Here is a 25,503-nt window from a genome sequence, read left to right as displayed (position 1 = left end):
TTATTTATTACTTTAAAACCGGTTGAGATATGCAAATGCAATTTTACTGCAGCGTTTTAAGACGTAGTTATTGTACATTTTTTCACATACAAGTAAGAATTTAATCTTGGTATGGTAAAAATCTGTCTTCCTTAGAGCCTCCTTGACAACAGGTAGACCTAGAAATAGTGCTATCGGGGGATGGAGGAAGACAGATTTTAATCAAAACGAAACCGTAGATTTTCTTATTTTGTTAATGCCATACTCTGCATAGAGTACAAAGACTCGTTTCATATGAGCTCTCTGAACCGCAAAGTGGAATGTTTTCCTGGCGGTGCCTTTTGGTATGTCATACCTGGGTTAAGCAGAAAGCTTGAATTGAGTCGAAATTAATTTCGCTTATTCCCCGTTAGATGGCGTTCTATCCACACTGCGATGTAAATTATTTTAATTTATATCGACAATCTACGGTCGGAATGATAAAAATCTGTCTTCCTTAGAGCCTCCTTGACAACAGGTAGACCTAGAAATAGTGCTATCGGGGGATGGAGGAAGACAGATTTTAATCAAAACGAAACCGTAGATTTTCTTATTTTGTTAATGCCATACTCTGCGTAGAGTACAAAGACTCGTTTCATATGGGCTCTGTGAATCGCAAAGTGGAATGTTTTCCTGGCGGTGCCTTTTGGTATGTTATACCTGGGTTAAGAGGAAACAGTAGCGATCAACAGGTAGCCAAAACGCGTTCCAAGATTACGGCTGTAATTTTGAATATTTTTACGAGATATTTGGCACACGTATTCGTAATATAATAAAGAATGGCGGTACAGAGCCCAATTTGAAAAATATATTAATATGTGGAAATTACTCTGTAATTAAATACAATATTAAAAAAACGAGCCTGTACCTCCATTAAGAAGAACAAAAAAATACATTTTCTTCAAATAAACTTTTTTATCCGATGCCTAGATTTTGTGTCATTTTGGAACTACTAAAATTTTTTATTTCATTAGTAGTTCCAAAATGACACAAAATCTAGGCATCGGATAAAAAAGTTTATTTGAAGAAAGTGTATTTTTTTGTTCTCCTTAATGGCGGTACAGGCTCGTTTTTTTAATATTGTATTTAATTACAGAGTAATTTCCACATATTAATATGTTTTTCAAATTGGGCTCTGTACCGCCATTCTTTATTATATTACGAATACGTGTGCCAAATATCTCGAAAAAATATTCAAAATTACAGCCGTAATCTTGGAACGCGTTTTGGCTACCTGTTGATCGCTACTGTATCACCTTAAGCAGAAAGCTTGAATTGAGTCGAAATTCATTTCGCTTATTCCCCGTTAGATGGCGTTCTATCCACACTGCGATGGAAATTATTTTAATTTATATCGACAATGTATCAAAATTATCGAATGGTAAAAATCTGTCTTCCTTAGAGCCTCCTTGACAACAGGTAGACCTAGAAATAGTGCTATCGGGGGATGGAGGAAGACAGATTTTAATCAAAACGAAACCGTAGATTTTCTTATTTTGTTAATGCCATACTGTGCATAGAGTACAAAGACTCGTTTCATATGGGCTCTCTGAACCGCAAAGTGGAATGTTTCCTGGCGGTGCCTTTTGGTATGTTATACCTGGGTTAAGCAGAAAGCTTGAATTGAGTCGAAATTCATTTCGCTCAAGTAAGAATTTATTAGTCTCCATTGGCGCGCATACGGGTAATATGACGGATCATGTTACCTGTATGCGCGCCAATGGTGAATATTAAATTCTTACTTGTATGTGAAAAAATGTACAATAATAACGTCTTAAAACTCACCAAATTTCATTTGCATATCTCAACCAATTTTAAAGCAATAAATAAATCGTCAGTTTGTAAGAAAAATTTTAACACCCTCTATCTCAGAAACGGAGCATTTTCGGACATAGTTTTTTAAAGCAAACTGTCATTATTTTTTAATGTAGAATTACCCCTTGAAGTTTGCCATACTTATTTAAAAACACCCTGCATTGATGAAAAATATAGCTAATTGATAAAGTACCTAACTTTTTTACGGTCCCACATAAGCGAATGAATCAAAAAACAGAATGTTGAGAAAACATGAGGCTATAGTTGGGTTTTAATTTGAGTATTTTATAAAGGCTAGAATATTCCACAGGGTGATGCGAAGTTTGAGAAAAAACACAGTTTCATTGGTACACCCGGTATACAATGAAAATTTACCTGTTTAGCTACAATATGATTACAGCTATATTGTTAAAGAATAAGGTTATAACATATTAAAAAATCAGTTAAATCGGAAAACAGGTTTAGAAAATTTGAGACATCAAAAATGACCCATTTTGAAGGTGTCCGGTTAATTTTGCACCCCAGTGTAGTTCACAAGATGTATTTTATTTGCCTTCATATTGTGTAAAAACTTGATAACTCGCTCCAAACGGGTTAAGTATTTATTTATGATTGACAAAAGTTGATAAAACTCAAATGCCCCTAATATTCAGTGCTAAAACTTGACAAGATGAGTTATCAAGTTATTGTTTAATCGAAATAATCGTGGCTGCGACATACACTGAATGCTACAACTAGCTAACTCTAGCTATCTAGTTGTAGCACGTGTTTTCTGAAACCATTAAGCCTACCACGTAATTGCTATCTGTTGATTCGGTTCATGTTAATGCAATACCTAATTCGAGAATTGTTAGCAGATCTGGCAACCTCCATGGTGGAGGGCTAGTTTTCACCAAAATAATGCTTAAAATATTAATTTTGTTAAAAAGTTCCCTTAGATGCAACTTGGCACGACATGTGATATTACCAAATGTTAACATTATGGTGGTGCTAAAAGTTGATAACTTTACTTTTTCATGTTATTTTCCATATTGGAAAACAAATTTGCATCGTATTCCTAAATAAATTAGTAGCCAAAAAGTTAAGGAACAGTATTTTAGAGCTACAGAGTGAATTCCGTATTTACAAACATCATGGTAGCAACACAAATATCTTTAATATTTTTAAACCCGTTTGTCTCAGAACTACTAATTTCGAGTTATTAAGTTATAGTATTAAGGCGACGAAATGGCGACCACAAAGAGGTCGTGGTGTAATTTTGTTATTTGGACTATAAAGAGCTTCCATGTGTTGATAATTTTATATGATGAAAACTTTATTGATCCTGTACTTAAGCACGTTAGTGCTTTCCATCAAAATATTTTGGCTCCAGAGTACTTTAAAATGAGGATCCATTGGCGAACTTCGACTTATCTAAATGCACCTCCAGGATGTAGAGGGGGTGTCGTGTTTGGTGTCATTCGATAGATTTTTGAACAATATTGAAAATGTGTTTTTCGGTTTTTTGATCCGATGTATATTTCGCGAGATATTCGACCGTTACTTTTGGGACACCCTAAATATCAGTTGCGTAATTTTTGGGAGACCTTTAGTGTATTGTGTATTTTATTCTCATTTTAAAAACCGTTTTTAGCATGGAAGGATTTCCATCAATAACAGCGTTAAAATTCAATGGAGGATTACAGTTAGGAGTGGGAACAGCAACAGGACAGATATTATTATATGACATTAGATCTAATAGACCATTTTATGTAAAAGATCACATGAATGATTTGCCAATAAAAGATGTAGAATTCCATTACCAACAAGATTTGGTGTTATCTATGGACAGCTCAGTTCTAAAAATCTGGGAAAAAAATAATGTAAGTTTATATTACTTTCATTTTATCATAGGTAGATCAATTTCACAGTACAATTCTTTTATTACTTGGTGCTTTTTTGGGAGGTTAAGACCAACTGAAGTATGTACCTCTCACAAGTTGGTCTTTGCCTCTCACAAAAGCATCACGTGCCTTCATTCGAGCAGAGATGAATTACATCCACATGTTGTATCTAATTCTAAATCCATCGACTTAGGCCCGGTCTTTTCACCTCCGAATAACTAGTTATCGGAAAGTTTATCTGGCACGTTACATATAAATCTGTCAGATAAACTTCCCGATAACTAGATATCCAGAGGTGAAAAGACCGGGCCTTAATGTCGCATTACTGTTAATGTTGAATTGTTTAACAATGTAACTAAAAGGTTTTCAGACCTTTCAGCGTAGCTAGTTTCAACTACTGTACACTGGACGTTTCACACTGAGGATGGTCAGTTTTGACCGAAAACGTTTCGTGATATTCCATAATCCATTTGGGTAATTTAAAAAAAATTAATAAATTTATATACCAACATACAACAGAAGTCTTTACTTCATTATTGCGTTGTTTTAACGATGGTATACAGCCACCTATGGGGTTTTCCCTATTAAATTTTAAGTTTAAGTATTTAAATAAATGATTTACATTTTAGGGCAAATTATACACTTCAATAGACGCTTCTTCTGAATTTAACAACCTTTGTACAGTACCAAATACAGGCTTGTTTTTCCTCGCTAACGAAAATCCAAAAATTCAAACTTACTATATTCCTAGTATGGGTCCAGCTCCAAAATGGGCCAGCTTTTTGGATTCTCTAACGGAAGAATTAGAAGAAAACAGTGCAGAAAACGTATATGACGATTACAAATTCATCACGAAAGCTGAACTAGAAAATTTGGGATTGGATCATCTTATTGGAACAAATTTGCTACGAGCTTACATGCATGGGTAAGTTTTGCAGAAGTATTTTTTTAGTATCACTATTTTAGTTACTGTACTACGTTTTTGATATTGCAATGTACTGTGTTGTTAATCTTTTCAGCGTTTACACTCAATTCTATCGTTTTATTGTAAGTTTTTCTGTATTATCTGACTTTTTTTATCTGTTTATCTAATTTCGTAGAAATATCCTAAATATTGTAATCAGTTAGATAACTTAAATGCATTATCGTGACTACATTGTAATACTTTGTATTACATATTTTGATAGGTTTTATCGTATATTGAATACTTCTCAAATCTACCGCTTCACGGAAGATAACTGCCGCATATATCTACCATAGATATACCATACATCTTAATAATGCATTAATGTTTTGTTAAACATCTTCATAAATATCTTTCTTTCACAGAGAGTTAATATCTAAAACCCGACTATCACGGAATTGCAAACAGTTCCTTAAGCAATTGGCGAAGCCCAATAAAGTAACTTTGTTATGCCCGGGGGTAGAGTTACCTACCGGATGCATCTTCAAACGGCGGATAGGAAAACGGCTGAAGACATACTCTGTCTAGTGGGGCGTCAGGAGGGTAGAAAGAGGGTGACATCTCTTAATCTCCTACCAAAACCCCACCGTGGACCACCTCCTCCAATTCAAAGTGAAATTAATGTGCTGTAGATGAAAGGTCGCTCGAGTAGTAGTAGTGGTAGCGTATCCCTGGGGGCGCCAGGCGAAATCCCCTTTTAAGTAGTCTTACCCGGTCATGCGGACCACTGGCCGGGCGGACCTACTATATCCCTAGCTATTCATGGGACAAAAATGACGGAACCAAAAGGAACCAAATTTCAAAATCAAAATCAAACACTTCCACCCAAATAGGTGGGTCCCCAGAGGGGTCACTACCTCTGATCCTGTGGTAGCCTTCCCAAGGGGGTCTCCTCATCATCGGAGAGCTCCTTCTTGGGGGCCTCTGTTCCCACTGTACCGTCGAACAGCTCCCCCAAGGGGGCTTTCTCTTCGGAGAGTTCTATTCCAACTCCCCTGAAAGCTGTAATGACGCAATCCTCCATCCGCGCCCTCGGCCCGCTGCTAGAGGGCCTCTCCTTGGAGAATGCTTCTTCTAGCGGCCGCGGTGGCTCAGAGGGGGAAATGCAGACAATGCCCTCTCAGTACTAAAAACAGAAATGGAGAAGTTAACGATAGAAAAGAGGCTCGGGCAGTGGCTCGTGGTAGCGGGTTTAAGTCAGGGCCCCGCGCTTCTGTCTCGTGTTCGGAGGGAATTTCCTTCCCTTATACCAGGGTTCAGGATGCACATGAGGACTCAGTGGTAACCCTGCAGAATGGAGGGGCCAAAGCATTTAAGAAGAGGCCTAGATCTCTAGTAACACGTCCCGAATACCGAGAGCGACAGCTTAAGAAGTCACGCACCGTAAATGGTGTCGGGACTGGTGTAGGTTCCTATGCTTGAGCGGTTGAGGGGAGCAGACTCCGACGCATGATTGTCCGTGAAGGGCAAAAGGCGTCAGTATTTACAATGGAGGGGTCCCTGGAATTTAGTGATGCTGTGGGGGACTAGTCCAGGCTATCTGAGCTTAGGGCTAACAAGGGCTGGCAAGTGGGCCCTGCCCCGATGTACCATACCAACTTTGTCATGAGTGCTAGGGCCTAAAAGAATTGCTGATAGTCTTGTTAAAGAAAGAACTAGCACTCATACAGTATGGTGCAAATGAAAGGAATAAATTTCATATTTCGTAAACCGGCGACATTAAAGAAAAATCCCGAAACAGGTCGATTTTTAATTTTAAAATTTTGGTATTTTAGCATAATATATGACATAAGTGACGTCATCTATCTGTGCGTGATGACGTAATTGATAATTTTTTAAACGAGAATAGGGGCCGTGTGCTAGCTCATTTGAAAAGTTATTCAATTCTCTATTCAGTAAGGTAAACATTAACATAATTATTTATATAGGGTGTCCAAAAACAATTTTTTAAATTAAATTAATTGACAAAAAAAGATGAATCTATGTAATTTATTTAATTCAAAATACTTTTTACTCCTATCATAAAACAGAAAAAAATGTTTATTTGAAAAGTAAACGTTGATTTTCGCTTAAATTCAATGTTCAAGCCAGTTCTCGCTAGGCACCTACTTTTTGGAAATTTGAACATTTAATTTAAGCGAAAAGCAATGTATTTTCAAATAAACATTTTTTCCTGTTTTCTGACAGTAGTAAATGTATATTGAATTAAAAAAATTACATACCTTCTTCTTTTTCTGTCAATTAATTTAATTTAAAAAAATTGTTTTTGGACACCCCGTATAAATAATGATGTTAATGTTTATATTACCGAATAGAGAATTGAATAACCTTTCAAATCAGCTAGCACACGACCCCTATTCTCATTTAAAAAAATAATCGATTACGTCATCACGCCCAGACGGATGATGTCACTAGTATACCATACACGCCACAATATCATAACTTAAAAATAAAAATCGACCTGTTTCGGGTTTTTTTCTTAAAGTAGCCGGTTTACGAAATAACGAATTTATTCCTTTCATTTGCACCATACTGTATATTGAATATTGTTGAAATAAAGTTAAATAAGCAGATATGTTGAAAGATAAAGCTGTCTTTTAGCGAAAAACTTTTTGTTATAGCCACTTTTTTTCGATCCTCGGTAAAATGGGTTTAATAGTTTTTGGCTTCTGTTGTGGCGATTTCTGTACATTTTGCGTGTCTATGAATTGAAAGGTCTTTTTTGTTTACCATTTTTATTGCTTTTTCAGATAGCTCAACTTATTATCATTATATGATTTGACTAAGCATTTGTTAAACGTACATAATATGTACGTTATACTATATATTATTATTATTACTATACTATGTATTATACTATAATATATTATATAGTATGTTATAGTTTTTGTAATATTTAACAATTTTTTGGTTTTGATTACATTTACACTTCTAATTTCAGATACTTTATGGATATTCGACTTTACAAGAAGGCACGGTCCGTAGCAAATCCATTTGAATTCGAAGAGTATAGAAAGAAGAAGATTAGGGAAACGATAGAAAAAGATAGGGAAAATAGGGTACAAGTTAACAAACTTCCTAAAGTTAACAAAGACTTGGCCCTTAAACTCATGAATGACGAACAGAACAGCAAGAAAAATAAAACTACAGCGGCCAATTTGCTTGCTGATAATCGATTCAAAGCCTTGTTTGATAACCCAGATTTTGAAGTTGATAAAAATACTGATGAATATCGGTTACTGAATCCAGTATTATCTAGGTTAGAGACTGCAAAGGCCAAGAAATTAAAACAAAAACTTGTGACACAAGAATTTGAACCAGTAGAGGTAAGCAAAATAATTTTTTCTACTCATATTTATATGATATACATACGTGTATAAGTTCATAATGGAACTGTAAACTCTTCTGGAACTCATAATGGAACTGTTCATAATGTAAACTCTTCTTTACATTAACTTTTATCTTTTTATTTAAGCTATATTTTATTATGTAATTTTGTAGCAATTATTTAGTTATCCAGTTTATATTAGTTGCACATTTAATGGCAAAAGTGCCAACGCTACACGGATGTTACGTACAGTTGAGTCCGGGAATCTTTACCCGTGCATCATCATGTAAAACATACGAAATAAGTCGATGATAAGTCGGAAATTGAAATTTACTAAACGCAACAGCAAGTCACTTACTGTCACTTGCTGTTGCGTTTAGTGAATTTCAATTTCCGACTTATCATCGACTTATTTCGTATGCTTTAAATGATGACCCACGGGTAAAGATTCCCGGACTAAACTGTATAAGCTATACTGTTATAATATTAGTAGAGAACCGACTCCTGGAGCACCTGATTTCCAAGGTCAATGAAAGGGGCTCCTGGAGTTTCGAGGGTCTTCAGTACTACATTGATGCAAACGGATTACTCATAGGTTTTTGGGGCTGCTGAACGTGAATACGCCATCAGATCCAACCCACGGAGCACCTGGTACCTAAGACAGGTCTTCTTTTGGAGTTTCGACAGGTTTCTGCATTAAATTGATGCAGATGGGTATTCCTCATGGTTTTGGGGCTACTGAACACAAATACGCCATCAGAACAGACACCGGGGTACCTGGTGCCAAAGGCACGTCATCTGGGGTTTCGAGAGTTTTCGGTACTAAATTGATGCAAGCGGATTACTCTTGTGTTTTTGGGGTTGCTGAACACGAATATGACTTAGATAAAATACTCTGGAGTATCTAGTGACCAGGATGAATAACACTATCAAAATAGAATATAGTAAATCGATCTTAAAATAAATGAAGGAAAAACATTGTCAGATATAAATTGAGTTTATATTTATAAATAATTAAAACAATTGAATAGCACAACACAGTTATTCACAAATTTGTACGCTTTCTTTGAACAGCAACTCAGAAAACCTCCGAGAGTACTCGGTGTGTACCAATCCGTTTGCATCAATTTAGTACCGAAAACTCTCGAAACTCCAGAAGATGACGTGCCTTAGGCGATAGGTGTTCCGGTGTCTGTTCTGATAGCGTATTTGTGTTCTGAAAGTCCTAAAAGCCATGAGTAATCCATTAGTATCAATTTAATGCCGAAAACTCTAGAAACTCGAGAAGATGAATAACCTTAGGCACCAGGTGCTCCGTGGGTCGGATCTGATGGCGTATTAGCATTCAGCGACCCCAAACAGCCATGAGTAATCCGTTTTTATCAATTTAATGCCGAAATCCGTCGAAACTCCAGAAGATGACGTGCCATAGGCACAATGTGATTCGTGGGTCGGATCTGATAGTGTATGCATGTTCAGAAACCCCAAAAACCTAAGATTAATCCATTTGATTCCTCCGAAACTCCAGAAGATAACCTGTCTTAGACACCAGGTGCTCCTGTGTCTGTGCTGATCACGTATTCGTGTTCAGCAACCCCAAAAGCCTATAACTAATCCGTTTGCATTAATGTAGGACCGAAGACCCTCGAAACTCCAGGAGCCCCTTTCATTGACCTTGAAAACCAGGTGTTCCGCGAGTCAGTTCGGGTGGCATATTCGTGTTTAGCGACCTCAAAAAACCCTCCAGTAATTCTTTTGCATCAATTAAATGCCGAAAACCATCGAAACTCTAGATGACGTCCCTTGCAGTGCCCCTTGCCACCACGTGCGCCAGAGGTCAATTCTGATGGCATATTCGTGTTTAGTGATCCCAAAAACCCATGAGTAATCTATTTATATCAATTTAATGCCGAAAACCCTCGAAACTCTAGAAGATGACGTCCGTTGAAGGTCAAGGTCGTCAAAGTAAAGGTCGCCATTAGATAGCCAGGAAAAAATCCTAGACTACTAGTACTTTTCTTTGATTCAAACTTCTACATGTTGCCAGATAACCATAACTCAGGGAATTGGAATACCCAGTAAATCATATAAGTTTCCGAGTTTGTGCCTCTATATCTTGAAAATCCTCCATCCAATCGAGTTGTGCCCATGAGAACTTTTCATCACAATGCTTCAAAGAGTATTTTGCCAAAGTATGAACTAAATCCACTTGGACCTAATTTCCATAAGGTTTGTGCGAGCTACTTTTTCTTACGTCCCAGTATAAAGTCTCTGATCCACTAACTCTAAAAAAATATTGTTTATATAGGGTAGTGATGGTAACTTAGATTTAGACATGCTCAGAGGAAAAGGAAAGCAAATAATCTACTTTACTATGAAATAAATAAAAGACAAGAGAATTTACAAGCTGTGTGAGAGTTAAATTTCCCCCAACCAGTTTGGGTTCATGAATGCTGTTGGTACGAAAGAGGCTTTTCCATATTAGTCTTATTCCAAAGAGGCAGAGACGTCAATTACGACGTATTCGCATGTCTGGTTGATTACGAGAAAGCGTTTGATCGAGTACAGCACGCCAAGATGATGCAAGTAATAAAATAAGCAGGAATTAACATTTGATCTGAAAATAATTAGAAACCTTTACTGGAATCACACCGCAAATCGCAGAGTTGAAGGTTATGGTGGTTCCTGTTTACCTGAACCATCTCAGATGATTGAGGGGTGGTTACCCCCTACCATAAGGGTTGATGAAGTAACACTACTCACTGTAAATTCATTTATTTGTACGTTGAAGTAACTACGGTAAAGAGCTGGTGGTATAATATTTATCCGCTGTTAGTGATGTAACCAATAAAAAACGGTACCGTTTTTTTTTTAAAAACCGTTTTTTATTGCAAAAAAAACGAAGCCTTCGTTTTTTTTGTTTTTTTTTTTCGTTTTTTTTTTTTTATTTTGATTTTTTAAGTGGGTACAGTTTATTTAATGACAAAAACATATAATAAATATAATATTCTGTATAATTTTATAACAAAATAAGTATTATTTCGTTTCATAATTAATTTCGTATAAATCCTTTAAATAAGAAGACCATGGGTATAAACAAAATAAGAAGAGTTTATTCGTTAACTTGCAAAATCAAAGCAAAAATAAGTAATAAAAATTTATCAAATAAAAAAAACAACGTCTTAATGATTGAAAAGGTTCAATTAATTAACCGAATCCCTTAAATGAACACTGATCCGTCCCGTCGCTATCTGCATTTTCTTCAGACTCTGAAGCTTCCTCTTCATCACTTTCAAAGACACACTCCGACTGATCTTAATTGGATATTATCATTGGTTCCGGTTCAGATTCTAATGCAGGATTGACTGTGAAGCTAGGGCCAGCAATTGATTCTGAACTGGATGATTCACTTGGCTGTAGTTCAGCCATTAATTTTAAATTATGAGCCACATACACGATTTTTGACGCTCGAGTATTGGTCAGCCTGTTTCTCTTGTTGGTGTGAATTCCCGAATATGAAGAAAAGGATCTTTCACATGCTGCTGATGTCGCTGGCAACTCTAGAAAACGAATCGCCAACTTGGAGAGTGCGGTATTTGAGCAAAGACCACTCCACCAGGCAATAGGGCTGATAGCTGCAATTGTGTCCTCATTCCATAGAAAAGTCTTTTTGAATAGTCCTTCTTTTGCAATAAAATTGACAACGTCAGCTAAGACGGCTGCTTCATCGACATCTGGCATCTTCTGTGCTACTTTGTATATGACTTCTGTCGCATCAGTCTACATTAAATAAAAAAATTAATATAAATATAAATAAAACCCACTATAACCTAAAAAAATTTACCATCTCATCTGAGCTAAGTTCACAGCCACGATATTTTGGATCCAAAAGGTTAGCTACAAAATGAACACTATAAATAGCAAACTTCTTCCGATTTTCAAAAATTGCCCTTGTATATGCTTCCTCTTTGGATAACAATGGACTTTTAGTGACATTTTCTAATGAGGTGTTAACCATTTTTTTAAATAAATGCAGACATTTTGAAATCGTTGGTGTGTCACCTTCTACAGAGGTAATTGTGTTAGCAATTGGTTCCAGAAGCATAATGTATCCTTGTACCCGGTCCCAAAATATATCGCTTAGAGCATTTTTTTTTAAAGATGGGTGTTTGCTTACTGCCTTTTCAACTTCTTCATTGATAGCCATCCTTTTTATTATTTGTTTGTTAGCAAGCAATGATTGTAGACAAAGAACTAATGATCCCCATCTGGTAGGCACTGGGAGTTTAAGACTGCAACTTATTTTTAATTCGTTTTGTTTTTCCTTTACCCACGCAGATAATATGTGGCTTTGTCGGATGGCCTTTGTAAGGGCAACAGCCTCGGCAGTAAACGATTTCAGACTTGTTAAATTTTTGAGATCGGTAAATATTAAATTAAGAGAATGAGCAAAGCATCCATAGGTAAAAATGTTATTATCAAAATCATTTTCAATCAAGGCCCAAGCAGCTTTCATGTTTGCTGCATTGTCTGTGACTATACCAAATACCTTTCGGGGACCGATTTCACGTATTACTGCACCAAGGGTTTTTGCCATATATTCTGCAGTATGAGGTGCAGTGCCTGTGGGCATAATTTTAAAAAGGAATGGCTTTGGAGTTGTTACAACAAAGTTTAGGACAGCCTCGTTCCTAATATTGGACCATCCATCCACCATTAGTCCAACAGAATGTGCTCCAGCTTAAACTATATCGGAGAATAATTAAAATCCCGTAGACTGACCGGGTCACAAGTGAGGAGGTCCTCAGAAGAATGAAGAAGAATCGAAAGGTACTGACCACCATCAAATCTCGAAGGTTACAATACTTCGGACACATTATGCGAAATGAATCCAGATATGCCCTCCTACAAGCCATCCTGCAAGGAAAAATATTTGGAAAGCGGCGTCTGGAAAGAAGAAGGGTTGGAGTTGGTTGGAGTTGGGTCTGGTTGAAGAACTTCAGAATCTAGTTCAGCTGCACATCAAGAAGAAGATGAAATGAACAGAACCATTTAAGCAAAAAAGTAGATCTGAAGACGCTACTGTACTACCGACTAAAGCATATGCTAGATCTTGAAACAAAAAAGTTAATAACCAAAATAGAAATAAAACAACTTTAATGGTTTGATGGGCAGCATTAAAAACATTGAAGCTTTTGAGATGTGGTGTTACCGTAGAATGCTACGTGTATCTTGGGTGGACCACGTGACGAATGTCGGAATTTTACGTCGGATCGGAAAAGGATGTGAAGTTGTACTTACTGTTAAAAGAAGAAAGCTTGAATACTTTGGCCATGTTATAGACCAGTCGGGATAGCATTTGACCTTGCATTAGAAGCTGCCCCAAAATTTTATTTTTCTAATCTTTAGGGAGTGTCAATATTAGTATAAATTTAAAATCTCGACTGAATTCCACCGTTGCGTTAGCCGCCATCTTGATTTTAAACGGGAACCGTTTTTGCTCAATATCTCCGCCATTTTCAATTTTTTGACAAAAAGTGTAGAAACTGAAATTGTTGAAAACGCGATTTTCTATAATTTCATTTATTATAATTTTTTTCGTGCGGTCGATATTTTCCGAGTTATGAGGGGAAATAGTGACAGTTGTAGCATAATTATTGAATTATCTCGTTTATTATTAGTTTTACAACAAATATTTACCTATACAAAAATGATGAGAATTAAATTTTGTACAATTTTGATGCCGTTCTTTTTTTGATAAAATCAATATTTAAGGTAGTACGTATGTGGTAAAGGTGCGAGCGTAAGACCTGATTGATTTTGTAGCAATTGTTTTTGTTCAATATCTCCGCCATTTTCAACTTTTCGACAAAAAGTGTAAGAACTGAAATTGTTGCAATTACGATTTACTACAATTTTTCGAGAGAACCAGTGGCGGGTCTAAAAGGGGGGGAAATGGGAAAATTCCCCCAGCAGGGTCCAAAATAAAAAAAAATTGTTGGAACATCACGATATATTAGCTGACATAAAACTTAAAATATCGACAGACAAATTCAACCAATAAAACCCGCTAGTTAATAAAATTAAGTGAACTTAATGTATATAATGTCTTTTATATACTTAGTTTGGTTGATGTTTCATTGGAAGTTTCAAAAATTGTACAAAATATAATTCTCTTTATTTTTGTTTATGTACAATTATGTCGTAAAGTTAATAATAAATGAGACAATTCAATAATTATGCTTCCCCTCCGCTTCCATTATTTTCCCCCTTAACTCGGAGAATATTGATCGTATAAAAAAAATTGTGCCAAATAAATTGTAGGAAATTGCATTTCCAACAATTTTCTTTCCCTCCATTTATGTCGAAAAGTTGAAAATGGCGGAGATATTAAGCAACAACAGTTCTCATTTAAAATCAATATGGCGGCTAATTCAACCGCGGAATTCAGTCGAGATTTTAAATTTACACTAATATTGATCTCTCCTAAAGGATATAATTATAAAATTTGGGGCAGCTCGAATACAAAATTCAATTCAATAATTATGCTCCCCCCACCACTTTTTATTATTTTCCCATGTAACTCGGAAACTATCAACCGCATGAAAAAAATTGTTAAAAAGAAATTGTAGGAAATTATATTTTGAACCATTTTAGTTGAAAATGGCGTAGATATTGAACAAAAACAATTGCTATAAAATCAATCCGGTCTTACGCTCGCGCCATTACCGCATACGTACTACCTTGAATATTAATTTTAGCAAAAAAATGAAAGAGATCAAAATTGTGTAGAATTTAATTCTCTTCATTTTTGTACAGGTACATATTTGTTGTAAAACTAATAATAAACGAGATAATTCAATAATTCAATAATTAGGCTCCAACTGTCACAATTTTCCCCTCATAACTCGGAAAATATCGACCGCCCGAAAAAAATTATAATAAATGAAATTATAGAAAATCGTATTTTCAACAATTTCAGTTTCTACACTTTTTGTCAAAAAATTGAAAATGGCGGAGATATTGAGCAAAAACGGTTCTCGTTTAAAATCAAGATGGCGGCTAACGCAACGGTGGAATTCAGTCGAGATTTTAAATTTTTACTAATATTGACCCTCCCTAAAGATTAGAAAAATAAAATTTGGGGTTATTCGTCCAATTCGTTAATGCAAGGTTAGGCCTGTTATTCGTCTAACCCGACTGGACTATTATGAGAGGTGACAAATACTCGCTGCTGAGACTGATCATCCAGGGTAAAATCAGGGGTAAGAGAAGTATCGGTAGGCGCAGAATATCTTGGTTAAGAAATCTGAGGGAATGGTTCGGCTGCAGTTCCATCGACCTATTTAGGGCGGCCGCCAGTAAAATAAGGAAGCTGTGATGATTTCCAACCTCCGATAGGAGACGGACTTTAAGAAGAAGAATGGTTTGAATGTATTGTAAGGATAGATGAAAATAAATCAATGAAGAATGGGGTTTGATGAAGCAAAAGAAGAAGCGGAAACCAAGGAAAAACTGGGAAAATGGAATAGAAAATCTGGGAGCAAAAATAACTAGCGAATTATGAGCTAAAATAGATGAATCTAACAGCTGTAATGGGTAAAAGGATATGCGAAAATGAAGAAGAGCTTATAATAAGAGTGTGTTTCATCTCTTATAATTCGTAACGCAATATACAGAGTGGGTCAAATAAAAGTGTCCACCTCGATATTTGGCAGTATTTATTAGATTTTTTAAGAAAATGACGAAACAGGCCGATTTTTTATCTAAGGGGGACACATTTTTACGGTACATACATCTGTCATTTGTCAACCCCCTCCCTTCCACATCCCCCACCCCTTATTTTTAAATAGGGAATAGGGGTCGTGTGCTAGCTCATTTGAAAGGTTATTCAATTCTCTATTCAGTAATATTAACATTGGCATAATTATTTGTACAGGGTGTCCAAGAAAAATAATTTTAAATTAAATTAATTGACACAAAAAGAAGAATATATGTAATTTATTTAACTCAAAATACATTCTACTGCTGACAGAAAACAGAAAAAACTGTTTATTTGATAAATAAATATTGTTTGTTGCTTAAATTCAATATTCAACCTACCAAGAGTCAGATGGGTGGCAGCTTGAACATTGAATTTAAGCAAAAAGCAATGTTTATTTATCAAAAAACATTTTTTCTCTGTTTTGTGATAGCAGTAGAATGTATTTTGGATTAAATAAATTACATACATTCTTCTTTTTGTGTCAATTCATTTAATTAAAAAAAATTCTTGGGCATAAGAAGTAGGTATAAAAAATTATGTTAATGTTTACATTACTGAATAGAGAATTGAATAACCTTTCAAAAGAGCTAGCACACAACCCCTATTCCCTATTTAAAAATAAGGGGTGGGGATGTGGAAGTGAGGGGGTTGACAAAGGACAGATGTATGTACCGTAAAAATGTGTCCCCCTTAGATCAAAAATCGACCTGTTTCGTCATTTTCTTAAAATCCAATAAATACTGCCAAATATCGAGGTGGACACTTTTATTTGGCCCACTCTGTATAATGTTAGCTATTTAGGTTACATTATTAATTAAGTACTGTCATTATTATAGACCAGGGAATTTAGCGCTAAAAACACCAGAATAAATGGATTCTTAAATACAGCAGCTAGAGACTTGCAACTTTTTGCATTGTGTTCAGGATAATGTCAGGAACAAAGTCTACTATAGAAAAATGATAAGTCACTAGAGATAGAGGGAATAGAGATTTCGTGCGGGAGTCCTTGTACCCAGGACTCCCATATGATAAGCACTTTGGTCATAGAGAGCCCTTATAGCGCATCAGAGTGCTATCGGGTGGGAAGAGGATAGTCTTGAGGATTGCGGCGGGCATTCCTCTTCGCCCTAATGAATTGTATCACCCGAATATCATTCTCAAGGAATGTGCAAGTCTCTCAGGCTGGGTTAAACACTATTAGACCAGGGCATTTAGCACTAAAACATCGGAATAAATCGACTTTTATTTAAATACAGCACCTAGAGACTTGCAACTTTGAATTGTGTTCAGGATTTCGTCAGGAAAAAGTCTATAATAGAAAAATGGGTGAAAATGCATACTTGCATTTTAAAGTGCATAAAATGCATCAAAAAGTGGATAAACATGTCAAAACAGGCATATTAAGGGCCAGCTTTTAATACTCGGGGGTTTTTGGAGTCGCTGAACAGGACTACGCCCTCAGAACTACGACCTCCGGAGCACCTGATGTCCAGGGTTACTGCTAAGGCACGTCATTTGGAGGTTCGAGGGTTATCGGCACTAAATTGTACAGATTATTTGGAGGTTTTTGGAGTCACTTAACACGAATACGTCATCAGAACCGACCCACGGAGCACCTGGTGCCCAATGTCACTGCTAAGGCACGTCATCTTATGAAGTTTCGAAGGTTTTCGGAATTAAATTGATGTAAATAGATTACTCGGGCGGTTTTTGGGGTTGCTAAAAACGAATACGCCATCAGAACTGATATCCGGAGCACCTGGTATCTAGGATGACGTCATCTTCTGAAATTTCGTGCGATTTCGGCACTAAATTGATGCAAACAGATTACACGAGTGGTTTTAGGGGTTACTGAACCCGAATGCGTATTACGCCATCAGAACCGACCCCCCAGACCACCTGGTGCTCAAGGTCACTACTAAGATATGTTATCTTCTCGAGTTTAAGGGGCTTTTGTGCACCAGGTGCACCGGGCTCGGTTCTAATGTCGTATTCTTGTTCAGCGACTCCAAAACCTCCGAGTAATCTGTTTGCATCAATTTGGTGCCGAAAACCCTAGAAACTTCAGATAACTTGCCTTAGCAGTGAACCTGGGCACCATGTGCTCCGGTGGTAGGTTGTGATGGCATATTCGTCTTCAGTGACCACAAAAACCTCCGAGTAACAATATGTGGCACATAATACACTTATTTTGACATGTTTATTCACTTTTTGATGCATTTTATGCACTTTAAAATGCAACTATGCATTTCCACCCATATTTGTATAGTAGACTTTTTTCCTGACATTATTCTGAACACAATGCAGAAAGTTGGAAGTCTCTAGGTGCTGTATTTAAAAATCGATTTATTTTGAGCTAAATGCCCTGGTCTATTATCAGAAAATTGGTGAATTGACTTGGATGCAGTTTTGTTGGTACTTCATGTTTATGGTTATGTAGAACCTAGAGTGTACAGAACCTAATATTGAGCACTGTCGAACTCCTGGGGATAGGTTAACTGTTTATTTTTTATTATCAATTAAATTTTATTTTTATTTAAAATGCACGGTTGGATTTATATACACTGAATTATTTACAGCTTTTAATTACTTATGCAGTTGCTTCTTAAAATATATTAACAAATTAGTCCCAAATGCAAAATCGAACTGAATTTATAGACATACAAAAAGTATTCGAAAAAGCCCTAGCGGAGTTCTTTGTATTAAGCCATCTCTTCATATTTTGTTCCTTTATAAAGTTTCCACAAATCATTCATGTATGTTGTACAATGTAACTCTTAAAATTAGTGCACACGCTTACTCTTGGCCATAGTTTTCTCATTCGTATCTAAAATGCATTTTTAGTTTATGGATAGAATAAATACTATATTGTGCGAAAATAAAAAAAGCATTCCATTAAATTTTTAGGAGGAAAGGGAAGGAAAGAATAGTTCAGAGGAATCAGACGACGAATCTGAACAGGAGGAAAGTTCCGATGACGAACATACTTGGACCAAAGACCTCAAGAAACAACACAAACTTATACGTAGGGAACACAAACAGAAAGAGCTACGTGACCAAGAGGAAGAAGAGAAATTAATGGAAGACGAATTGAAGAAGCAGCCGAAATTGTACGAATTGAGACAAGGGGAAGAGTTTAAAGGACTGAATAGTCTGAGGAAGAAACTTAATAAGTAAGTATTGTAAAATTTTAAGTGAGTTGCCATACATTAATATTTAATTTACTTTGTACATCTTGAGTGGCATGTGTCATCTTGTTTACTGCCAAAGAAGTTACTTATGTGTAGGGAGTTATTTGTAGAATATGTTGTAAAGGCCATAAATGCACAGTTCAAACTCAGAAAGTGGTTTATTGAATTTGACTCCGAATAGCAAAGCTCATTTTAATTTTTGTTTGAAAGGCAAGCAATATGATGCACGTTTTCTTCTTAGTTTAGGCGAGACACGTTTATGTCTGGGCACTTGGTCATAAGACCTTTGTACCAAACCATGTTTTTTTCTCCTGTTGTAGTTTAAGGATCTCTTCTGGTTCAATCCTCAGTTGACCAGTAAATTGCCTCATATCACCTCAAAAATACGTTCTAATTTAATTTTTATCTGACTCATTCGTATTGACAATTCAGACATATCATTCATCATGGCATCTACACTCCTAGCGAAGTGATTGCCGCCCTCTTCCGATTCATTTGCTGCGGGGTATCAGTCCGCATTAACATTTTGGTTTTACAATTGGTTGTGTGACTTGGCATCTTCTACAATTTTTCTCCATTCGTTCCTGTTTTTACTTCTGGTTACCCATTCTCTAACTCCCATTTTCTTAAGGTCCTCGACTATCTGGTTCTCCCATCTGGTTTTGGGTCTTCCTCGTGGTCTGCCTGATATAGGTCTCCATTTGGTAATTTTCTTGATAACGGCTTCTGAATTTCTCCATCTGAGTCTCTGTGCCTTGATAAATCTGACGATGTCTTCTCCTTTCAAAAGTTCTCTTATTTCGTGGTTCATCAGTTTTCTAAATTCATTATTACCTAAGTTAATTAATCTTCCGAATTATTTTTTTTTTCTAGGATCCTCAATCTTTCTTCATCTTTCTTTGTCAGACACATTACTTCAACACCATATGTGGTTACTGATCTAATTGCTGCTTCTTTGTTTTGAGGAATTTGTTGTATTTCCAGTAGGTTCTGTTTCCTGCCTGGATTTTTTCATTGATTGCTATGGTGTTACACTTTTCACTGAACTTATTTAGCTCATGGTGTTTTATATTAGATTTGATAATGATAGCTGTGTCGCCGTGTGCTTTGTCGTTTGGATGTTTTGTTGGTTTGAGCCAACATTACTTTGTTGGTTTGTGATTTCAGCTGTTTGACTATTTCCTGACGTTTTTTGAGCGTAAGAAACACCAGGGGTTACTGTTTGACTGTTAATTTTATTGGTGTCTGTTCTATGGGTTTCTTGTTTCTGTCTAAGTTGGGGAACTTTTCTTTTTGTATTTGTTTGTATACATGATGATTACTTGCACACTTTATGCATCCTTGAGGCATATAGCAGAATTTTTGTGTTTGGCCATAACGTTGACATTTGGTACATTGGGAAGCTGACGCTTGGGATGTGATGGTTCGCGGGACACAATCATGTTCTGGAGTGCTCTCACTTCATATATGTCTTTATTATTTCGCTAAGTTTTTAGTTCTATATAAAAAATCGGAAGCGCCGTTTTGGATCCATTCTTATATATATTAGCTATGTTGGTTACTTCGTGTCCCATTTTCCCTAACTCAACTTTTAAAGCATTTCTGTCTGATGCATATTACGAAGCACAACTCGGAATGTTCTTTCTTCCTTTGTTTGGTAGGTATAATAGTGTGTTTTTTTTTTCATTGAGTGCTTTGGCCATGTTTTGGTAATGTTCAGAGGTTGTGGGATGGATCTTTACTTGGTTGTTATAAAGGCATTTGATATATATTTGTGATGGATGATAAGAAGAAGAAGAAACATGATTAGAATGAAAAGAGTTACCTGATTGTTCATGTTGATTGTCAGTCGACTCAGTCTCTTGAGGCACTATATTGGTTGAGAAATTTTCATTGCTTTGTTGCTCACTAGACGAGGTTGTGGTTGAGGTTGAATCTCTCGATGGTTGTTTCATGGTATTTGTTTGCAAGTTAGCGGTGTATTCTTCTGAAGTTGATCTTCTCATCGGAGATCTACTCATTTTATTTGAATTTAGAAACGGATTGTCTATGTCTACGACTTCTACATTGTCGCTCATCCTGTATCACAATTAAATGTGTTATACATCACGAACAATTGTTTATGAGAAGCCTATGACTTTATTTGCCGGTATTTTGGCGTATGGAAATAGTACTTGTTTTATTTTATTTGCCTTTTTAAAACACTGGTAATTAATATTACTAATTAACGATATAGTTTCGAACAAAAACTGGTTACTAGATATTTTTGTACAAAAAATAAATTTATGCGACCGTCTCCAACAAAGGTTAGATCGAGACTCCTATGTCGTCAGCATGCGCCATAAGTTGCGACGTCGATGTTATAATAATTGTACCTTTTATTTCTGCAGCTCTAATTGTTCCTTCTTTAGCGACATTAAATAGTGACGTTGATAGAAAGTCGCCGTGTCTTACTTCAGTTGCTATTTCTATATTTTTGGTGATTCCGTCATCTGTTATTATTGCTACTGTGAATCCTTCCATTGTCATTTTCGTAAGCTTTCGAATTCAGACATATATTATACATTTTAAAGATGACTTCAAAATGATAGTGTCAATATTTTTGAGTTGCATTCCTGGGACGGCTTTTATTGGAAGATAGTTCATTCGATTACATCAAATCAACTTTAACTTAAAGATACGGATGAGCACGATTTCCGAAGTGGAAATATAAACCTCAAATTAAACTTATTTTATAGTAAAATTGTCGCTTATTCTTATTACTAAATGTCATTAACCCTTTCAGCTCCGGTTTAATATTTCTAACATCAGCTTCTGTGCCCGCAGAAATAATTTCCTTTGAATACTTACGGGCCATGGACGGGCTTACCCTATATACGCTATAGTCTATATGGCACTGATCTATATTTGGACGCGCATGCGCGTTACCGGAGTTTAAAGGGTTAAGATTCCGCAAGAAAATAGCTTCAGAACAATAATAATTACTAATATTCATATTTTTAGGGCTACACTTAGTGAAAGATTGCAATCAGAAGATACGTCGGTGAAATTTTTAGGCTCTGTAGGCAACCGAGAGATGACATTCTCTACCCGTAAAAAGAGGAATATGTCATTAGAGGAGAAAAATAAAAAACACAGGGAAGAAAGGAAACGTCTTGTAAGGCCTGCTCATGGTATTAAGTCTAAATTCAAATCAAAATTCTTTGGAGGAAGGCGTAGATAGTTTAAAAAATGATAATAATGTAACATTGTTATATTTTGTTATGTAATAATTTACACTGTTTTTAATAAATAAAAGTATAATTGAGAATTGTGCTTCATTTTCAGTAACTCCAATATCGACTTCATAATCGATCTAGAATGATCTAGTTATAATGACTTCGCTTAGAGATCGTTTCATTGGCAAGTGGTGGGAATAATCTTGGGAAGAAGTGAGAGTATAAGAAAGTGGTGCATATACATATGGTTTTTTTACTACAAAAAATATGCTTACGTCATTCAATATTTCTGACCTCAGAACCCGATAGCGCTGCAAAAACGTTAGAATAAACTAGAAGTCAAACAATAAGGAATGCACGTAATTTTCCCCTTGTTGTCATATTCTAAATTTGAAAAAATATATACAGCCGGAAAAATGAAAGAATACCCATGAACGATCACATCAATCACTTATTTTGTATTTGCTATCTTTTTCTATAACAAACGTTTGTTATTTATAGAAAAAGACAGCAAATACAAAACAAGTGATTGATGTGATCGTTCATGGGTATTCTTTCATTTTTCCGACTGTAGGTAGGGAATAATCAGATTTTTTTGACATGCCATTCCTATTACAGCGATCATTTTATTGGCTAGAAGTAGTGACGATTATATGATGTCGTTATTATATTTGGTCAGATGGTAAATGGTAACTGACGTCTGTCATAATATTGTAGGTTAAATATAATGTCAAATTATTGTTTTCAATTTATATTTTACTTATTTAGTTTGTATTTTAACAACAGTTTATTTTTCACCAACTTCACTTTCCCTGCCCTATCCTTGATTGGTCGTGTTGTATGATAGGTTTAATTAGGCGTTAATTTTAAAAAATGTTTTTAAAATACATACACAGCTCACAAAGGCCATAAAAAAAGAAGAAAAAAAATAAACAAACAAACATCTTACATAACCTTATATCGGACAATGTCAGTCTAACACTTATAGTAAACAACTATCTATTTACTACAAAACAAGTCAAAACTTACATATGAAAACAGGATGTGACCTTAAAAAAGTTTTTCGTCTCTCCTACAAAACTCATGAAAAAACAGATAGGAGGTATTGTCACATCAGCAAGGGATATATTTCTGGTATCTCCAAGGAATGTCTAAAAAATATACTTTGAATGACCAAGAACATTCGTGGACATTCATGGATTCAGGGAATGTTTAAAATGCTGACACAGAATTTTCCTGGGATGTTCAGGGAACGTTCTTGTGCTTTTGGGGATATTCCAGGAATTTTTTCAATGTCCTGTGTGTACCTTCTAGGAACATACATGGAATGTTTTGGTGTTAGCACCGGACTCCACTTGCGATTTGTAGTCATGAAGATTGAACACATTGTTTCAAATAGGGCTTTTCATCGATTGTCATTTGTTTCGAGCCTCTGTCAAATGTCGTATAATCGATGTATAACATTAATATACACGGATTATACGAAATATGATAGAAGCTCGAAACAAATGACTGTGAATGAAAAGCCCTATACAAGTCAATCCATTTGCGACTAAATAATCATGGATTGACTTGTATTTGAAACAATGTGTTCAATCTTCGGGACTACAAATCGCAAGTGGAGTCCAGCGGTGAGGGTTACTTCCTCTTCGGCATTATTATGTATTACACTACAGAAATCAGGAATTTCCCTCCTAAATATAATGTATGGCCATCAAAGAAATTCTTCCAACCACTTTTTTAATGTTTGCCCTCTCCATGCTGTAGCAAACTTGTCAAATTGTTGATTTTAAATTGTAACAGTTAAGTTTTGCAAGGTATGCTGCCCTCTTGTATCTTCTGCGTTATCTTCATCATATACAGTAGAACCCCGCATATCCGAACTAATTGGGGAGACAGCCTGTTCGGATTCCGAAAAGTTCGGATTATCCGAAAGTTAGTCTTAACTAGTAGTTCAAAGCTTTCATTGCGATTTTGAGTAGAAAAACGTTCTCGCAAGAGTGTGGACAATATTTTTTACTCAAGTTGACTATGAGAGAACCAAAGTAAGTTTGTGTTTAACCTTTATAAACACTTTATAAACCTATATATTAAAGTATAATATTTATTTTTAAGAAATTTTAAATGTCAAAAGTCCTATTAATCCTACATTGTCCAATTTTCTAGCTTTACTCTGTATAATAAACATGTTTTTAAGTTTTTGTCTTGAATTTTTAAATTTTTTTTACTTTCCGTTGGTTCGGATTTGCCGAAAGTTCAGATTAGCGGAGTTCGAATTTACGGGGTTCTACTGTAATTACTTCATCTAAAAACTTTATGCGATATATTCGTTTAGTTGCTAAAATTATTTCCGGATCCATAGGTTGAATAAGCAATGTATTTTTTGGCAAAAACATACAACTAAAGTTGCCATGTTTTGATCATAGAATATTTTCAGAGGGAGGAGAATTGTCTAAAATCAAAAAACATTTCACCTCTACCGGCAGTACTCCCAGTGTCTTCTCTTGAAATGTTTTCACTGCAGGTACAAATTCTTTAAAAAGGCAATTTTTGAAGATTTCTGAGCTGAACCATGCCTTATTAGAGCTAATAAAATTTAAACTTACATTACCAACCACTATGATTAAATTATTTATTTTAATAGCTCCACAATTATATACAAATCCTGTCTCAAAATATTTGTAAGAATTTAAACTCTTAAATGCCTTCATTTGTTGACCTGTGTAGAAACTATTACTAAGCCCTAAATAAGTAACTATGTCCATGTTAGTTACCCTTGAAAACCTTTTCTGCTGTAGGTTAACTCATACCCCTTGAGGGAAAATAGATCTATATACCAACAGCTTTTGAAAATATTCACTCAGGTTTATTTATTCACTGCTTAAAACTAAATAAAGTCGTTAAAGAACTTCAACAGCTAAAAGCTACACAATGTCAACAGCAAAATGTTCGGAAAATACAACTAAAAAAAACTATTTTACAACTATTAAACTATTGTATTGGGACCGTGCAAGTTTGGAAAAGCGACACCTGGTTTCTTCGCTCTGCACTTTTATTCGCACTTTTAATTATATTGGCCAATCATATGGTCCTGGTTGCTGGATAATTGTCAAGGCCATAGTCCAAAAAAATAATAAGAAAAAATAAGATTCAGGTTATGTTAATCAAACGTAAACAATTGTTTGTAGTAAATAAAATTAGTTATTAAAATGCAGTAATGCAAGCAAAATACAATTAATTACATTTACCTTTATATAATAATTGCATATCATATCAATATTGTGGAGCAATATATAATTTTTCTTCTTCATTGACAGTAGA

The 25,503-nt window shown here is 35.6% G+C and overlaps 1 protein-coding gene across 1 annotated transcript in view; it reads left to right on the top strand.

Annotated features, from left to right (window-relative positions):
* The window catches only part of LOC114326367 (nucleolar protein 10), a 39,905-nt gene extending 17,631 nt beyond the window's left edge, over positions 1-22,274 (top strand). The window contains exons 4-8 of the mRNA XM_028274724.2: positions 3,467-3,695; positions 4,346-4,641; positions 7,622-8,006; positions 18,681-18,946; positions 21,968-22,274. Coding sequence (XP_028130525.2) covers positions 3,467-3,695; positions 4,346-4,641; positions 7,622-8,006; positions 18,681-18,946; positions 21,968-22,187 — 1,396 coding nt within the window. The 3' untranslated portion in view covers positions 22,188-22,274. The remainder of the gene's footprint in view (positions 1-3,466; positions 3,696-4,345; positions 4,642-7,621; positions 8,007-18,680; positions 18,947-21,967) is intronic.
* Positions 22,275-25,503: the final 3,229 nt, after the last annotated feature.

Source organism: Diabrotica virgifera, chromosome 1, assembly GCF_917563875.1.
Source record: "Diabrotica virgifera virgifera chromosome 1, PGI_DIABVI_V3a".
NCBI classification, from domain to species: Eukaryota; Metazoa; Arthropoda; class Insecta; order Coleoptera; family Chrysomelidae; genus Diabrotica; species Diabrotica virgifera.
Note: the sequence above shows the minus strand (reverse complement) of the source record. Positions and strands in the feature narration are given on the sequence as shown.